At 45.9% G+C, this 17,687-nt stretch overlaps 1 protein-coding gene across 3 annotated transcripts in view; it reads left to right on the forward strand.

The window, feature by feature from the left end:
• The first annotated feature begins 1,845 nt into the window (after positions 1-1,845).
• Positions 1,846-17,687, forward strand: part of VSTM4 (V-set and transmembrane domain containing 4) — a 44,500-nt gene continuing 28,658 nt past the window's right edge. For 2 of the 3 annotated variants that reach the window (XM_072994861.2, XM_020809652.3), the window contains exons 1-2: positions 1,918-2,088; positions 9,574-9,972. In XM_072994861.2, the coding sequence (XP_072850962.2) occupies positions 2,037-2,088; positions 9,574-9,972 (451 nt within the window). In that variant the 5' untranslated portion in view covers positions 1,918-2,036. Of the gene's footprint in view, positions 2,089-9,573; positions 9,973-17,687 lie in introns of all 3 variants that reach the window. The other variant, XM_020809650.3, reaches the window with a different exon arrangement.

Consider the following 17,687-nt stretch of genomic DNA (forward strand, 5'->3'; position numbering starts at 1 on the left):
ACTAGCAAAGTAACTTTGTTCCCACTCAATGTGCTACTTTTGAACTGTGACCTTGTTATACTCCATCCCAAACTCATTGGTTGTAGGTGGCAATGTTATTTTAAATTTGTGACTTCCAAGCTTTGTGTTGCAAATTCCACCATCACTTTAAGGCCACCCCAAGCATGCATTTATGCCTCCAGGGGAGCGCCCTCTAAGAGATCGCAGGGAGCTCCAAATCATTGGGCACTGCGTTATGTTGCACAGGCTGCCTCTTGCCAACTCCTTGCCCCAAAACAGGTACAAAACCCAATAGTGAGCTGGGCCTCTGTGCCAGTTCCCCCTGACTATGCCTGGTACTCACCGAAGGCTTCAAAGTCTCCACGGGGAGTGTCCCAGCTGGATTGTGCCCAGTCAGCCCCAGGGCAGCATCTCCCAGAGGAGAAGGCATCCTGCATGGTATTGTGAGTCAGTGCTTTAAATATGGGGTTGACAGGTTTTCCAGCCAGTTCTAAATTTAATGTCGGAAAAAAGAACATTACGCTTCAGTTTGCTAACAGGGAGGGCCTCCCCACTTGATGAGAAGCATGTGGTGTTTTTTTTTAACAGCAGGCCTGTGCAGCAACCAAACATTGTGATTACCCATTTTTACACCAATCACTTCTCTCTGTAAGATTTTCCTACTCTGAGGTTGTACCGCATAATTTCTGTTTGGTTCCAAGGATCACTTTTAAGATGGCAGCAAATCCTGTCCCTTGCGGTCATCATCGTTTCCCCATTCCGATCTACCAGCTGAAGACTGACCGTCCAGAACGATAAGAAAACCTTGGCGGGCGGGGGGGGAGGAAGGAGGAGGGGGAGGCAGGGGCCTTTACGGAAAGCACCTTCTCCTGGGACAGTTGCACCCCTGTACCTGTGATCGGGGCCTCCAGCCTGCTGCGCAACTGCTGCTAACCAAAACGAGTCATAGCTGAGATGACCGTGCACAATATGACTCCTACAGGGCAGGCAGAAGCCAAAGCCATATGGAGCACGGATCCGGAAGAGTCCTGGAAACCCACAACCAACCTCCACAGGTGGGATCAGCTAGGAAAAGTGACAGGATCCAGTCATTTCCTTGGGAGGAGGCGTGTTAACCAACACAACACTCTAGGTGCTAAGGCCAAGGAGGAAGAGCATGGTAACGCCCCGGGCATCTCGGTGGGAAAATTGCCCCTCCCGTCTTGGCAGGAGGGGAAGAGGCCAAATTGGACTCGATCAGGTGCCACAAGACCTTATAGCGAAGCAGCCACTGCAGCAATAAAGGGCGGCGGCGGCGGTCGGAGGGGGGTGTCAGTTGAAGCGAAAGGGTCCTTAGGGACCCCCTCCCCCTCCTTTCTTGAGGCGGTGGCCGCTCGGGCACAAGAAGGGGGCACCCCTGACCGCCCTCCCGCTCTCTCTCTCTCTCTCTCTCCGCGGACTGCCTAGAAGCAGCGCTCGGTCGCGCGGGCTCTCGGCAAAGCGGCGCCCCGCTTCGGCCCTAGCCAAGGCAATAAGCCGGCACGAAATGTTTTTTTTTTCCCAAACAAAAGCGCAAGAGGCGGGGGAAGCGGTCCCTTGTGGGAAGAGTTGGAAGAGGCGCGACGTCCCTCGAAGTTTCCTGCGTTGTTTCTAAGCGAGTAGGGGCGGGAGAGGAGAGGGAGAGCTGTGCTCCGGGGCCGCTACGCGCTCTCTTCGTCCGCCCGCCGACTTTCGGCCAGCGCCAAGTGTGTGTGTGTGTGTGAGAGAGAGATGTACTTCGAAAAAGCCCCTTCGCGGAAACTCCCCCCCCCCCCCGCTTGCCTCAGACCCCAAAGAAGGAGCAATAGGGGCGGCAGCTCCGCCTCCACAGACGAGCTGAGCTTCCTCGCCTCAGCACCCTTCCGAAGAGGAGCCTTTTTGGCTCGCCGCTCGCGGGCGGAGAAAGGGAGGCCGAGGGGGCGGGGAGACGGGAGGGGAGGGCGGCGGCGCGGCAGAAGAGCCCGAGGAGGAGGCGGACGCCAGCCTTGCCGTGCCTTCCCCTCCCCGCGCTGTGGGCAATGCGACTCCTCGTTCTGGCGGTGCTCCTCCTGGTTGCGACGCCCTCGCCAGGTAAGCGAGAGGGCGCGCCGGGCTGGCTCCAGTGGCCGCGGAGCGGTCTGCTTCCCCTCCCTTCTCCCCAAAGCGGGAGGGGAGGGGAGGGGGAGGGCCGTCCCGTCCCGTTTCTGTCCCCGTCCGGCTCCTCCCTCGGCGTTTCTGTTCGGCAGTGGGCGAACTTTGCGAAGAGTTTGCACGGGGCCCGGCAGCCCAGCTGTTGCGTCGGAAGGGCGCCCTCCTGCCGGGCATTGAGACGGCAGCAGCCGTGGCTGCAGGGGAAGGGGAGCGAAGGCGGAGGGGGGCGCGAGGCGTGTCGCCCGATTGTTTCGCCGGGGGAGGGGGGCGGCTTCCCCGCTTCCCATAACCTCTACTGGAGGCCTCAGATGGTCTGCGGGACGACGGGGGGGGGGGCGAGAGAGCAAACAGTCAGATTTAGAGGCGGACGCGGAAGGCAGCCCCCCCCAAAAAATATTTAGGATGAGGCGCCTCCCTCGTCCCGATCAACGAGCCTCCCTTGAACAGACACGCCTTGGTACTGAGGGCCTTCCTTTACCCCCACCCCCACCCCATTTTAATGGGAGCTCCACGCAGCGCCTCACACGAGCTGATAAATAGGGATTTCCAGACCCCAGAATGAGGATGCTGAGCGTTCTGGGACAGGGCCAGATCCTTCGTGCCGAAAGGGCGCCGTTCTTAGAGGGACTACAAAGAGGTGGCTGAGAGGTGGGCAGGCCACCAGACGGTGACTTCTAGGGTGTGGAGAAAGCTGCAAGGTGTCAGAAGTGAAAGTAAGGCATGGGATGTGCAGGGATGGTGAGGGCAACAGGCTGCGAGGTGCAAATAAGAAAGAGCTTTCTTTGGGTCAGGATGGGGTGCAGATGCTTTGGGGGCAAGACGTAAAAGGAAGACGGTGAGCATGTATTTTTCTCACATGGGAAAGAAATGGTAGAAGAATTATTCATCCGTACTGTCTCCCTAAGAACCAAAGAGAGGCAATGGCAGTGACTATAATAAAGTCATTGCTGGTAAGCTTTGAAGAGGCACAGCTGGTTTTTTGGTCCCAGCCCAAACCCTGCTGGATGCAGCCAAAGCAATGGGCTTCACTGATTTAGCGCCTCTGGCTGCAGAGCCAGAGGTTGAAAGTTCAATACTCCACTGTGCCTCCTTGCCAGGGGGTGGGCCTGATCCATAGGGCCCCTTCCAGCTCTGCAGTTCTAAGATAATTCTGAGATAACTTGGACTGGATCAGGCTAAACAGAGTCGCTTGAAAGTGTGGTCTGTGATTTAAAACAGTTCTTGCAACCCCCATGCAAGAAGTGGGTTGTGTCAGGACAGAAAGCCACAGCACATCTCAAAGGGAGCCTATGTAGCCTGTTCCTTCCTCTCAGCTTCCGTGACCCCACATTGTCTCCTGTCTCCCCCACCACAGAGAGCAGAGGAAAATTGTGCCCCCCACCCTCTTCTGTTTATTGGCCAGTGATATATCACTGCACTGTCTGGCCGCCAAAGTTTAGGAAAAAGTAAGTGTGTGTGTGTGTGTGTGTGTGTGTGTGTGTGTGTGTGTGAGAGAGAGAGAGAGAGAGAGAGAGAGAGAGAGAGAGATTTTAAAAAATTAGCTTTTTGGTAAGTGGTGTGAACCTGAATTGTTGGACAAAACACCTACCGGTGCTGCTTTGGTTCAATAATGGCAATCATGCATGCTGGAAATAAAACGAAAAAAGAGCAGTCCCCCCCACCGTAAAAGAACAGTAGCCTCTGCCAGGGAACCAAAAAGTGTGGTTAGGCATGGATAAGGATTTCGGCTGGTTCTAGATTGGCTGTATGCCATGTAGTTGCCAGAAAACAGCAAACCAGCCCATTCACAACGCAGCCTAAAATGCGAGATAAAGCACCATTTGCTTGCACCCTTAGTCTTAAAAGTGCCCCAGTGCCTTTTTCTCTTTGTGGTACATACCAGACTTAGCTTCAAATGTCAGTTATTTTGGTCAGTCTCTTCTACCTTCAAGCTAATTCTAGATACAATCTGATATAAATTCTTTTTACAGATCATATTCCACAGAAAAGGATGGGAAGAGAGTTGGCCAGACATGGTAGACACTCCTCTAAGGAGAAGGAAATAGACGGAAGGGCATTCCTTCTGTCATCACACAATTCACAGTCATTGAGGGCTTACTTGTTAGCTGAATTCTAGGTCCTTCAAGAGCAGAAATGTCTCACATTTGATCATCATGCCACTAATATGAGGTAGGCCAAGGGGTAAAGAAGTTAACTAGCTGATCCACACTTGGATTGGATCTATTTTTGTTTCAAGTGCAATGTTAAGGGTTCTCCACACTGTGTGCAGATTCTCCAATCTCGGCTAAATGGTAGTGTCAACCCTAACCAAAGGGTTTCTTCGTCGTTGTTGTCTTAGAAATGTAGTTTTTGAAATGTAGAACTACATCAGCATCAGGATTGAAAATGCTGAGAAAAGACTGAGAGAAGAAGCCAGAATGGAAGAGGAAATGATCAGAAACTGAAAGAGTTGCAAAATAAAAATAGAAAAATGAAGGTGTCATAATTTTAAATCTTTGGTAAAAAAGAAGAAGAAGAAGAAGAAGAGAGAGAGATAATAATAATTACTATCTTGATTTGTCTTGCACTTTCAAAACTATGAGTTTCATAATGTGGCTTCAGTTACCATGTTGGATAGAACATTAATTGAAATTTGTGTTTATATAATTGTTAGCATATCTTTAACACAAGAATTTTTTTAAAAAGCCATTTGTTCTTGTTAAGAAATACTAGAACTGGCAGCGGTAGGCTCATAGGGAGTAGAGTGGAGGAGGCTGTAATCTCACCACTCGGGCAATCCCAGCTGGGAATGAGCAATTTTGTCCGTGTTGGAATTGCCGGGGGGGGGGGTGGTTAGAGCAGGAAGGTTGAAGCCTGTCCTATTCCTAAGAGAGCCTGGCATTGCCAACAGTGCTTTCTCCCCACCACTGCCAGCAGGGAAACAGCATCTCAGCCACACCAGAATTGCCTGGAAGGCAAAGGGCTCTCCCAACTCTGCCAGTAGTATCCCATACAGTTGTAGTTTTCCTGCCACCTGGGAGAAAGTTAAACCTCTCCTAAAATTTGCTACCAAGATTCCTGCTGCCGTGTTGCTAAAGCGGTGCCAGTACAGTGCCACTTCCCGGCTAACTTGCTGAGCTGCTGGGAAAAGTGGATGTGGCTCCCTGGACTTTGGGAGCATGATGAGTTACTTAAGTTTACTGAGTGGGATCTAAATTTTTGTTTTATTCACTTGTACTAGAATATTTTTTTTAAATTGAACAAGAAGGCTGCCATCTTAAAAGACCAGTGTTTTTCCGAAATAAGTAGCTGCAGGAAAATATCCTAAAAGCCAAGAGATTAGAAATAAGAATGACCCACAAAAAAGTTAGAGGTGACGAATCTTGGTTAGATATGGGAACTCTCATAAGAGCTTTAAACAGGGACTGCAGCGCGTATGTTTAGATGTCCATTTGAACATACATGTCACTGGATATAATTTAGGGGCCAGGGTGTCTGAAACAAGGACCTGGAAAACATTCCATGGAGTGTCCATGTTTACTGAGATCACAGGATGAAACATTCACATAAGAGCCAGCTTTCTAGTGTGTCAGTCAATTCAGAACCAATGTATAGCAACCCTAATATGGCTTTCAAAGTAAGGGCTGGATCACACATGAGAAAAGAACCCCAGTTATACTTATTCTTTTCATCTCTCTATTGTGCCAGTAAATTTTTTTTCCAGTGGTCTCGTTGTATATATATCAGTAGGAGCGTTTACATTGTTTTAAATTGCATCACTACATTTCTTTCTATTTAAAGCCTTATAGCAGGCTACACTGCTCTTTAATTTTGTGACAGTTCATTTGCTCTACTGTTTTTTAGGGCAACCAGGCCCCCTCCTGTCCTTAAAAAAATTTACAAAAGTGATATATCAGACTGGTACAAGCCTTCTTTCCTTCTTCCGTTTTCCCTTCCCTCCTTTACTCACTCATCCCCTTTTCCTTGCTTCCCTGCATCTCTCTCTCTCTCTCTCTCTCTCTCTCTCTCAGTTCTTGGCTTTCATTTTCTTTTCCCTTTTGCATAGCGTCAGGAGGAAGAATTCGGTTTTAAAAGACTTGCAAAGTATTGTGAAGGGTTAAAAAAGAGAGAGAGGTGACGTTAATGCTGTACCCTGTACCTTATAATTCAAAGCAAGAAATGTCCCATTCTCCAGCCCTCTTTCATCCACAAGGGGTGATGGTGGTAAGACTGTCTCTTTCTGAGCTGTCTCCTTCTGAGACAGCTTCATGTGGTGTGGTTGCATGACTGCTACCAGCGATTTACCAAAGTCTCTTTAAAATAATAATAATAATAGTAATAATAAAAAGGATAGAAATGCATGGTGATGAAGTGGCCACAGTGCCCAAAAACCTGACCCTTTGCAAATGAAATGAATCGACAGCAGCATTCACACTTGCTGAAATGATAAGGAATGAAGTGATAAATCATCAGTACAATTTAAAACCACCCTCCTAGTGAGAAGGAAATAAGCCAATTGATTGATGGGGCAAATGTATCAATGTTAGCTATCAAATTCTGAAATGATCCAAATAACACCCTGAACAGTACAATTGGGGTTCTTTTGGCAGATGTGATTGAGCCCTAAGTGAGATATTCAAGGAGTGATTTTACCACTTCCACTCCACTGGTGAGTTTCCATGGCCAAATGGGGATTTGAATGCTGTTCTCCAGAGCCCTTGTCTGTCACTGTTGTCTATTACAGGGGTCCCCAGCTTTTTTCACCCCATGGACCAGCTGGGGAAGACGGGGCACCCCCCGTGGGTGCATGCACAAACAGTGGCATGGCACTTGTGTGGGCACGCGGGCGCATGCGCAAATGGTGGCATGGCACTCGCACAGGCACTCTGGAGCACACATGTGCAAATCAGCTGTACGGGGGAAGGTCTGTTTCTGCGGCCCGGTCCAACTCAGACCATGGACCGGCACCAGGCCACAGACCAGGGGTTGGGGATCTCTGATCTACTACATCACACTGGGAATCTTATCTGGGTGAAGCCTCCCTTTGTTTATTCTCATCCATCCCTAAGCTGTCTCTGTACACCTGTTCTGGATTTTCAGAGGTTTTCTGGGATTTCATCTATGAGACACTTAATAAACTTTTTAAATAAAATACATAAAAATAAATAAATGTAGAATTTAAAATTATTTTCCTAGAATACTACTAGGATAACAAGGATGGTACCAGAACACAAAATGTGCAGATGCTTTGTGAATGATTGCCCCTATGCTCTCTAGTCATATGAATTTGATTGGTTTGGCTGTCTGAGAAATTGGTGTTGTCATCCATTTCCCCAGATTAACTTTATCACCTGTGTAACGTGTCAGAAGAACATTGTAAACCCCATTGAAGTTCTGTGGCTTGAGGTATGTTTTTTGTCCAGTGTGTGAATAATGAATTTGCTTGATTTGGCCCACTTGGAAGTTAATATTTCAGTTCATTTCCCCACATATTGTTTATTGTTGGGGATTGAAACCAGAATGTGTGTTCTGTGGCAGCTTTCTGCCTTTTTTAATTCTGTGGCAGTTATTTCTGCCTGGATGGATTCATCACCTTAGCTCGCTCAAAAATTGGAATTCTGGACCCTTTTATTATATTCTGAATCTGTTTGGGATGCTAAAGGATTAGTGAAATGATTACTGTACATTCTTCTCAAGTGTCTCCAGCCTATCCACTGTTTTTGGAATCCCCCCCCCCCCCGCCAAATAAAGGGACTGTTTCAGGCCAGCCTTTATACTGTCAAAAAAAACAAACAGAAAGCAAGATGGGCATTTAAGGCTAAAGTAGAAAAAAAAAGTCATACTATGCTCCATGTTGTCATTTCAGACATCTGGAAAATGTACTAGTATAAGTAAAATGAAAATGAAATCTTTTCATCACGAATCCTAGGATTATGTAAAATAGATGGTAATATAGTATGTCTGTGGCGGGGAGCCAGTACGGTAAGCTTCTGCTGCCCCCAGCCCCACCAGAATTTTCTCTTTCTGGAGTCCTCCAGAAGCTGGATGATGGCATAGGAAAGGTCATGCCTTCTGAAGTCATCTGGTCTCCCAGCCTAAGCACTCACTGAAGGAGTGCACCTTGAGAAGCTAGGAAACCATCCAACAATAGCATCATAGAGAAGGAGGCACAATCCTACAGAACTGAAGTCAGTCTCAAGGCCTGAGGTTCTGTGCTTGGGCGTGGGGAGGCGGGAACATTTATTCTTTTTTGGGTACAGAAGCATCCCTCCCCATAAAAGCATTGCAGCGTTATGTAGGGAGGTGGCATTTCTTACCCTCTCTCACATTGAAGTGCCATGTGTCTTCATAATTGCATTGCACCAAACAATCTTTTTGATGTTGATTAAGAATATGAGTCATGTTGAGTCAGACAGAAGACCTCTCTAATCCAGCATTCAGCCCAGACAGAAGCCAGTCAGTAGTATATGGAAGCATACTAACGGAACATGAGGGCAAGAGCAGTAATGTGCCGTAATAACTGACGTACCTGACCAGATTGCCTTTGGCACTGGTGAGGCTGTACAGGCTGCACACATTTACCAGAAGGAGCTGTATGTATTATTTCACAGAATCATGGAATAATGGAGTTGGAGAAGGCCTGTAAGGCCAAAGAGTCCAACCCTCTGCTCAATGCAGAAATCAATTTACAGGGGTACCTCGGTTTATGAACGCCTCTGTTTACGTAATTTTTGGTTTACGAACTGAAATCCATAGAAAAAAATGCCCCGGTTTATGTTTTCCCCCCTCTGTACAAAAGGGTTTGCCCAGGATGCATTACACTTGGAAGTTTCTAGCGCTGCTTCCGTTCCTAGTGCAATCCGCATTTCGGTTTACGAAATTTCCGCATTGCATAATGTCCCAGAGGACACATTAATTTCGTAAACTGAGGTACACCTGTATAGTATAAAACTTATTGTAGTCTTTCCATTGGCATACTCAGAAAGCTAAATGAGGTGAAAATGGCAATACATTATTACAACACATTGATGCAAAATATTACTGATTGGCATACATAGCATAATCTATCAGTGCTTCTGTTTGCTACCAATAGGTGTGTTTTATAGGAGGAATGCTGGGAAAATAGGATATCCCAGCAATCAAGGAACCCAGTGTGGTGTGACTCAGGAGACTTGGATTTGAATTCCCACTCCACCATGGAAACTCACTGAGGGTGCAGAACTGGGAAATTATTCCTTAAATATCTCAATTGCCTTGAAAACCTGACTTATAGGGTTGCTATTAGTCCATTCCAAATTGGTGCCACATAAGAACAGCAAAGTAAAACCTCCATAGAAGATTGTCCCAAAGAAAGTAAAGGCGGAAAAAAAACTTGTGCAGAGATCATTGCCTTCCTAGTATTGTGAGACCTAGCTTGGATTAATTTGTGTCTCCTTCCCTTTGCAGAGGTCTGTGAAGCTTTGAATGTGACTGTCTCTCCAGGGCCCAAAGCTCAATATGTCGTTGGAGACAATGCTACGCTATTTTGCCATGTTTCTCAAAAAAGGCGGAAAGAAAATCTGCTAGCTGTCCGGTGGGTCTTTGCTTTTCCACCTGCTGAGGAGCATCTGATGATCAAGATGACTAAATATGGAGCCGTCCAGTACTATGGAAATTATACCCGCAATGTCTATAGAAAAAGGCTTCGTCTTTTAGAAGAGAGATATAGAACATTATACACACTTTTTATTCTAGATCTCCAAAAAGCTGACCAGGGGCACTATATTTGCAAAGTCCAAGAAATTGGCAAGCATAGGAACAAGTGGACAGCATGGTCTAATGGTAGTGCATCCACCGAAATCCAAGGTGAGGATTCAGAATACAGTACACAAAAGGAGATGATGCTCCCTTGATCTGCCTTTCAAATGACCAGAAGCACCTCTGTCTTGTCTGGATTAAGTTTCAGTTTATTCACCCTCATCCAGTCCATCACTGACACCAGGCACTTAATCTAGAGCCAAAACAGCTCCTTCGGATTTAGAGGGAAATGAGAGAGAGAGAGAGTTGGGTGTCGTCCACATACTGGTGACACCCTGTCTTTTCTCCAGGAAGGAGGCCTCCCAGTCCCATCCCAGAGAGACCACTAAGAAAGATTCCATGCTTGGTGGTATCAAAAAACTGCTGAGAGGTCCAGCAGAACCAACAGGGGCACACTCCCCCGGTCTAGTTCCTAGTGTAGGACATCCACCAAGGGGACCAAAGCAGCCTCTGTCCCATAACCAAGCCTGAAGCCAGATTGGATCTAGATAATCCTAGAACCCCTGGAGCTGAGGAACTACGGCCCACTGTAGCACCTTGGCCCAAGAATGGGATATTAGAGACTGGTTGGTAATTATTCAATATTGTTGGATCCAAGGAGGACCTTTTCAACAATGGTCTTATTATTGCCTCCTTTAAGCATGCTGGGATCCTACTGCATTGCAAGGAGGCTTTTACTACTCTACCCACTCAACTAGTCCCTTTCTGGCAGCTTTTATAAGCCAGGATGGGCAAGGGTCCAGCAGACATTTGGTAGCCTTCATTTCTCCAAGGCTCCAGTCTACATAATCAGTACACATAAACCATTAACACAGGGCAAGCAGGGGCCATAATTATAACCACAGGATCTGTTTAACTACAAGCATCCATGTTAGAGTGTACCAAGCCCTTTTGCCTGTGAAGTGTGCAAATTCTTCATAGTGACCTACAGTGTGGTCTGTATTCTCTTCCTTCAGGCCATAACGTAACAGGCCCTTGACCACTAAAAGAGCTCCACAGGACAACTCTGTGCAGAAGCAATGATGACCCCTCTATCTTTAGCCCGGAACTGGCCATCAGTCTGGACAACTAAGACTGTTTCAGTACCAAATCCTGGCCTGAAATTAGACTGAAATTGCTCCAGATAGTCAGTTTCCTTCAAGAACATCTAAAGCTGCCCAGACACCAAGCATAAACTGATTTCCTTCTGAAACAATTTGATATGCACCAATAGCCAACTTATATTTAGATTATGATCTCTAGTACTTGTAATGTTTCTGAATACAGCTTCAACATCTATCATTTCTTACTCTGTATAGGGTAAAGTGTTTCTTGCAAAATCTTTAGTATCACCTTGTTTGCCTGCAAAGTTAATGGAATGGCCCCATAATCATTCCAGTCTCTTTTCTTTGTGATTGAAATGCATGTTGAACATTTCCATTCTGTGGGCCATTGTTTTGTTTCCTTTATTAGTCAATATGTTCTTATAAGGATTTACATAGATTCCAGTCTTTTGTAGCTTTAAATAGGTCTACTAGTGTTTCTGGTGACTTGCTTCTTCAAATGCTTACTTAGAGCATTTTAATCTTTACCTTCTAAATTTCAGGTTCTTCATCAAAGGATTCCACTTTGATGGAAATCCTTTATTCCCTTCTGTATAACTCTTCAGTATATTATTTCCATACAGTATTTTCTTATTTTATCTTGATCAGATAATCAGCCCCCTCCGATTGATCTTTCAGCATCCCAAATCTTGATTTTCATTTTCTTTTGTCTTCTTGAATCTTGTGGGAAATACCCCTTGTTTTTTCCTTTCTACTATTTATTTGCAATAATTGCTATAGTATTTTTCTTTATCCCTACATTCAAGTTGTGATAAGCTGCATTTAAGATTCTGACCCTATTTCTGGCACCTTTGCATGTCATCTGTTGCTAACATTTTAAAGGGTTTCATCAGTTGTGAATCAAGCCTGTTCATTCTTTTGACTTCTTTTTGCAATTTTCCTTGATAATATCTCTAACAGCTTTAATTTTTGAAGCAATCAGTTCATGGTTTCTATCAGAATCCACTTCTGGTCTTGTTTTTGCAGCAGGAATGAAGCTTCTCTGTCTTTTACTTCAAATTATAACGTCTGCTTTATTTCTGTATTGGCTATTGCTGATGTCTGCATGTATAAAGCAAATCAAAGTGTGCTGCTTATAGACCACCCCATAGCACTTAAAGTACTCGCTGGCGGTTTACAATTTAGTTATACAGTCTACACATTGTATAAATGTTTAAGTTGGCTGAAGAATATATTTGCAATAAACAAGTCATTAGTTCCACAGAAGTCTGTCTGGTTTCATTTCTGTCTCCCAGAAGAAACTCTCAAAAAATGTTTAGTTCTGTTTTGTTTCCTACTTTTGCATTCTGGTCACATTTGATTATCAGTGCATTGCGTTTGATTTGTGTGGACATTTGTGCAGAAGGTTTCAGTTTCTTCTTCAGTATCTGTAGTTGGAGTATAGGTATGAGTGATTGTTATGTTGTTAGGCTTTTCATGAAGTCTGATTGGTATTGTTTGCTCAATACTAGTATTAAAATGATTACGTGTTCAATTTTTTTGTACAGGTTTGGTTTTATCTTGATTCATACTTCTCACATTTCATCCATCAGTTATATGTGTCATGTAGCACTGGACTTTCCTTTTGCCTCTGTGCACATCAGCTACTATATTTCTTGTCATATGAAACCTCATTGTTCCTCTACATATGTAAAAGTCTGAATATCGGGGCACCGCCATTATTAAGAGCTCCATGGATTACGATTTTAAGAACTGGTTTATTTTGTCATTTCCTTTGATACCAGTGGCTGCTGCATCAAATCCAAGAGTGATGGGGACAAACTGGACACAATGTCTCATCATTCTTCTAAATTTTTAGTTTAGTATCCATAGAAAGATGTATTCCGTTTCTTCCCTGGTCTTTGTACTAACTGGAATACCCATAGGAGAAAATTTGGGGAACTTTCAATGAGTACAGAAGACACATATAAAATTACTGACTGGGCAGCATGAGCATTTCACGCTATCTTATACTTCACCGCTCCCTTACCTGTTCGTTTCCAGGTCCAATTGAAAGTGCTTAAGTTCAGCTTGGATGTCCTTAATGTGTAGTTGAGTTTCAGAAGAACCACCTAATGTGACAAACCCAGACCTACTGGGATATGCCACACGTTAACTAAGCTGCCACCAACCATTCCCTGTAAGGAGTCACACAGACCAGGGATGGATTTTTAAACAGATAAAGAACAAGGTTTATTTAAATACAACACACAGGGAAAATGAAATGATCAGGTGAATAAGATAAAGTAACGTGGCTTATTCTCATTCATACATGCATACAGTTTGGTTCACACAGAACCCTTAACTTGAAGCACAGACCCTGAACCTATCAGTTCTGGCTAACCAACAGACACCTGAACCCATCAGGTTGGTACTCTGACACACAGTAGTACCCTGTCTGACACACAGACTCCCACACCAGCTTCTTCTTCCCAGCTGCTGCTTCTTCTCCCAGCGTCTCAACTTCTCCACACAGGCTTCACCTATATATATAGTACAGCCCCTCCTCCTGATGTCCCGCCTTCCACTCCCCATAGGATGGAACTTTCCCTCCAAACCCATGACAGACAGGTAACATCAGTGCTGTATGTAACACCTCCCCTCTTTATAAGTTGTTTTGTAGGGGAAAGCTAAGGTGCTTTTTCCCAAAAAACAACCTGGATAAAACACACAACAACAGTTATACATACCATATCATACTTACTTATACTTACATTCTAAGTTAACCATAGCAATTAGGCATTTAAACATTTACCATATACATTACATCAATTTACCTTTATTCATACAAACCAAGTTCAAAAAAACAGGTACATTTAACTTTTTGTCACCAACATATATACATAGTCCATGTTTCTTTCGCCGTCTTCATTCTTCAGGTCTTCTTGACAAGGCGTCAGCAACACAGTTCACTGACCCTCTGACCACCTTCACTTCAAAGTCATAGTCCTGTAGATTTAAAGCCCACCTCATAAGTTTGCTATTGTGGGTTTTCATTGTCTTTAACCATTGCAGTGGTGAATGGTCAGTGCACAGAACAAAATGTCTTCCCCAGATGTAAGGCTTGGCCTTCTGGATCGCGTAAACTATGGCCAAACACTCCTTCTCCACGGTTGCCAAATGTCTCTCACCTTTCTGGAGTTTCCTACTCAGGTAGGACACTGGATGCTGGTCACCATTCTCATCCTCCTGGCAAAGAACCGCTCCTACCCCGCTGTTAGACGCATCGGTGTAGATGATGAACTCCCGGTCGAAGTCTGGAGCACGCAGCACTGGATACTGGACGAGCGCCTCCTTCAACCTCTGGAACGCCGCCTCACAGTCGCTGGTCCACGGGATGCGGTCATCAGTCTTCTTCCTCGTCCGATCGGTCAGCGGAGCCGCAATCTCGCTAAACCTCGGGATGAACTTTCTGTAGTAGCCCACCAACCCAAGAAATGATTTGACTTTTTTCTTGGTGTTGGGTTTAGGCCAATCACGAACAGCTTCTATTTTGGCCTCTAGGGGTTTTATCACTCCTCCCCCTACCATGTGACCCAAGTATTTTCTTTCTGGGATACCCAGCTGCAGTTTGCTCTCTCTGCAGGGCCCAGGCCACAGCACTCCCTCCCCTGGGTCAAAGTGCCTCTCCCTGCCTTTCTGGTCATCCCAAGCTTTCTTTCTGACCTTTTGAGCTTGCAGGGTCTCTGCTGCTAGCTCTAGGTTTCTCTTTAGGTCATTCCTCAAGGTGTCTATGTATGTCACAACGTCTTGTGGGTCATCCTGGGTGATCTGCTCCCAATTTTGTTTGATCAAATCAAGGGGCCCTTTCACCCTTCTCCCAAATAAAAGTTCAAATGGACTGAACCCGGTACTGGCTTGTGGCACTGATCGATAAGCAAACAAAAGGGATTGCAGCTTCTGGTCCCAATTGTTTGGATTCTCTGCCAAGTAAGCCCTAATCATGCGCATTAGAGTCCCATTGAACTTCTCAGTTAACCCATTACTTTCAGGATGATAGGCAGTGGTTTCCTTGTGCTTAATTCCACAGATTTGCCATAAGCGTTTCATGAGCTTTGATGTGAATGATGCTCCCAAATCTGTGATTATTTCTGAGGCAAATCCCATCCTGGACATATACCCCACCAAGGCATCTGCCACTGTGTTAGTTTCAATGTTAGTCAAGGGTATGGCTTCAGGGTACCTCGTGGCATGGTCCACAATGGTGAGAATGAACCTGTTCCCCCTCTTTGTGGCCTTGGGCAAAGGTCCCACAATATCCACCCCTATGCATTTGAACGGAGTGTCAATCACAGGCAAAGGGCACAACTTTGCTTTGGTCCTGTCGCGGCTATTCCCCTGCCTTTGACACACATCACATTGTTTACAGAACTCCCTGATCTGCTTCCCTATGTCAGGCCAGTAAAAATTCTGTGTGATTCTCTGCTGTGTTTTGTTCACCCCTAAGTGTGCAGCAAACATGTCAGAGTGCCCCCTTTGTAAGATCATGGGGCGATACTTTTCAGGTACCACCAGCTGACTTCTGATCCCATCTCCCCCTTTTGAGATATTCCTCAGGGTCTCTCTATATAAAATCCCCTTTTTCTCTCGAAATCTCACTGGGGTTTCAGGTGTTAGCTGGGCGTCAGTCACCTGTTCAAAACACTTTTGGAGAGTGGCGTCTGCCTTTTGCTCTTGTCCAAATCTGCTGTCTGTGGTTAAGGTTTCCACCACAGCTTCTGAACTCCCCTCTGCTTCCGTCTCTGGCTCATCATTACCCCCTTGAACTGTCCCCGTGGTGGCTTGTGAACGTGTAATCACTAGCACCCTTTTCACATGTTCAGCCAGGTCATTTCCCACGAGCACGGCTGCTGGCAGAGTCGATGAAATCGCTAGCCGCCAAACTCCCCTCCAGCCTTGAAAGTCCACAGGTACCTCCGCTACTGGCAGAGAGATCACCTGCCCCTCAATCCCTGCCACCTTCATGCTCTCATTTGGGATTACATACTCCCTAGGAATAATATCTGGATGGCACAGGGTCACCTGGGAACAAGTGTCCCGCAGCCCCCTATACTGTCGGTCAAGTATTCCTACGTCCACCCCTGCTGTCTCAAACAACTGAGAATCTGTTCTCACGAGCAAGCATCGCTTGACCTCCACAAGAGGACCATTTTCCTCAGCCTGATCAGCAGATGTAGCTGTTCCAGATTGAGTAGCCATGGCAACAGGCTCCCTCAGTGACAATGAGCCTTGCTCTTTCTGGACACAGAACACAGCTTTTGGCTTGGTTCCACTCGAATCCTGAGGCACCATTCCTTTTAGCTGCTTTAATTTCTCACACTCTGAGATTAGATGGCCCTTTCCCTGACAGAAATAACATTTTCTGGTGTATTTTGAGTCTTTCTCATCTTGTTTTGGTTTTCCCTCCAAGATCTGAGGTCTTAGTTTCATGTCTGAGGGCTTCCCTTCACCATGGGCCCCTCCCCCTTGCTGGCTTTTCCCTGGTCCCTGAGAGTACTTGCTGTAGGTTTCTTTAGGTTTCCCCATCGCTTTCCCCTCACCCAAGGGCTTTCTTATTTGGGAAATAAAATCTGCAATCTCGGCGGCTTCTGCCACAGATTTCGGTTTCCTTTCCCTCACCTGGAATTTCAGTTCCCCATGCAGGACTGAATAGAACTGTTCCAGCGCTATCAAGTCTTTAAGCTGCTGAAAGGTCTCTGTCCCCTCCTGAGATAGCCATTTCTCAAGCAGCCTCACCAATTGGGCCCCCACTTGGGTAAAAGTCTGCTCTGGTTTCTTTGTGAGGGACCTGAATCTTTGCCTCAGCTGTTCCGCATTTATCCCATGTCTTGCAAACACCAGTTTTTTAAACTCTGCAAAATCTTTCATCAGTTCCTCAGGCATCTCGGCATAAACCTCAGCCAGGCTACCACTGATTAAAGATCGCATGATGGTCATCTTCTCAGTTTCCCTCACTGAGAAGTCCACAAATGCTCTTTCCACTAAGGAAAAGAACACCTCAGGACAATCTCCCTTGTGGTACACAGGGAATTTCTTCAGGTCAGCTTTAGACAATTGGCCTCCCTCAGAATCCCTATTGTTATTATTGTTCTGGTTCATCAGTTCCAATTTTCTTAATTCAAACGCCATTCTCTCTCTCTCCAATCTTTCCTCCCTCTCCATTCTCTCTCTCTCTCTCTCTAATTCAAATTGTCTTTGCCTCTCCCTTTCCTCCCTTCTTTCTCTCTCTAACCTTTCCTCCATTTCCCTCACCCTCAGTTCATGCTGTTGGGCTAGGAGCAATTTTCTGAGTTCTGGGTTCTGCTCTCCTGTGCTGTCACCCTGCACTGAGCCAAATTCATCCTCAGAACCTTGGTCAACCTGGGGGTCTTTCACTTCACCCATTTCTGCCATTTGGCTTCGAGTCAAGGGCATAATCCCCCCTCAGAACAGGCTGCTTTCAAAAGTCAAGCCTCAAAATAAAACGACCACTTTTTTTTTCTTTTGCCTCAGAACCAGCTTTCCCTATAGATTGCTGCTGTCCTTTCAGCACTAACTTGCAACTGTAGCGAGTTAGAGTCTACCCCCCTCTGCTGGGCCTCTCAGCAGGCAGGCTAGATCACTGCTACTACACAGTTTTGCCTCAGCTTTTTTCCCGCCAAAAACAGGCTGCCTCAGAGCACCCTAATCTAGTCTCCCCAG

Source organism: Pogona vitticeps, chromosome 3 (assembly GCF_051106095.1).
Source record: "Pogona vitticeps strain Pit_001003342236 chromosome 3, PviZW2.1, whole genome shotgun sequence".
Classification (NCBI taxonomy): domain Eukaryota; kingdom Metazoa; phylum Chordata; class Lepidosauria; order Squamata; family Agamidae; genus Pogona; species Pogona vitticeps.